Source organism: Colletotrichum tamarilloi, assembly GCF_030869305.1.
Source record: "Colletotrichum tamarilloi strain Tom-12 chromosome Unknown Scaffold_517.1, whole genome shotgun sequence".
Classification (NCBI taxonomy): domain Eukaryota; kingdom Fungi; phylum Ascomycota; class Sordariomycetes; order Glomerellales; family Glomerellaceae; genus Colletotrichum; species Colletotrichum tamarilloi.
This window is the reverse complement of record NW_026849899.1, coordinates 1-1326: the sequence shown is the minus strand read 5'-3', so window position 1 is coordinate 1326 and position 1326 is coordinate 1. Positions and strand designations below refer to the sequence as shown.

Below are 1326 nucleotides of genomic sequence, written 5' to 3'. Positions count from 1 at the left end.
AAATAGAATCTCGTACTGATACTGCAAAGAAAGCAGTGCTGGAGGGAAGTCTGTGCTCATGAGTTTTGTCACTGATTGATTGTAACTTTCGGGTGATAGAACCAGGTAGTAGAGCTAAGGGGTAGAATCAATTTGATACAACCAGGTGGTAGAACCAGTTTGGTAGAATCAGGTGGTAGAACTAGGTGGTAGAACTAGGTGGTAGAACCAGTTGGTAGAACCAGGTGGTAGAACTAGGTGGTAGAACCAGTTTGATAGAACTAGGTGGTAGAACTAGGTGGTAGAACCAGTTTGATAGAACTAGGTGGTAGAACTAGGTGGTAGAACTAGGTGGTAGAACCAGTTTGGTAGAACCAGGTGGTAGAACTAGGTGGTAGAACCAGTTTGATAGAACTAGGTGGTAGAACCAGGTGCAAGAACCAACAGAACTAGGTGGTAGAACTAGGTGGTAGAACCAGTTTGGTAGAACCAGGTGGTAGAACTAGGTGGTAGAACCAGGTGGTAGAACCAGTTTGGTTAGTGCTAGGACACCGCATCTTACTGTAAGAGCCGACGCAGGCTCCTCATGTGTGAAAGTCTTGATTGCGTCGGTGTATGTACCAGCTACAGTATTGATCATATGTTGCTTCCTCTTGGCAACACACTTCATCTTTCTGAACTTGACCCACACAGGCTGCGCCGAAAGTCAGCCTCACTGTGTACACATCAGCATGATTGACAGTGGGAGAATGGCAGCTGTGGAAGCCGGTTATGGATACTTTCAAGTAGCTCTTGAACACGTGCTGTTACTCGCACTGTATCTAATGATCCCGATCCACATTTTGCTTGCAAACAAGTCGCCACAGCTATTACCAGAGGTTTACAGGGGTCCATCACAGCAACTTTCAGCTTCTCAAACATTGTTAATGTTTGTAAAAGAGGAAATGACATGTGCACATTACTGTAGAAGATAAGTTTCATTTCCTACTTTTGAGAAGCAACAATCATGGGCTTCTGCGGCGGCCTGAAATAGGTCTTTGTGTGCCGTATCCTTTCGACGGGAGCAATCAGCTTCCAACGCGCCAGAAACACAGTTCCACTTTTGGAAGCCGGTCTTGGCTGCAACGACGGAGTTCGTGATTCCCAGTGCAGTGTTCAACCCCTGTTGGAAGGGTCAAAAGCGGTGCAACAGTTTCTACTGCTACAACCAGAGTTGCGCCAGTCGTCAAAAACAGAAGTGGATGAGAAAGATACGTTATTAACCCCAAGGTACTAGCGCCAGATTCAGCGCCAGATCTGGTCGTAGCCAAGAAAAGTCTGAGACGATGAAGGTGGTCCCGTCTGAGA

The 1326-nt window shown here is 46.5% G+C and overlaps 1 protein-coding gene across 1 annotated transcript; it reads right to left on the bottom strand.

The window, feature by feature from the left end:
- Window positions 1-313: 313 nt before the first annotated feature.
- CTAM01_17335 (uncharacterized protein) lies at window positions 314-649 on the bottom strand (the record flags this gene model as incomplete). The annotated part of the gene is made up of 2 exons (XM_060533320.1): window positions 314-481; window positions 542-649. The coding sequence occupies 2 exons, from the start codon at window positions 647-649 to the stop codon at window positions 314-316; spliced, it is 276 nt and encodes a 91-aa protein (XP_060372102.1).
- Between the last annotated feature and the right edge of the window lie 677 nt (window positions 650-1326).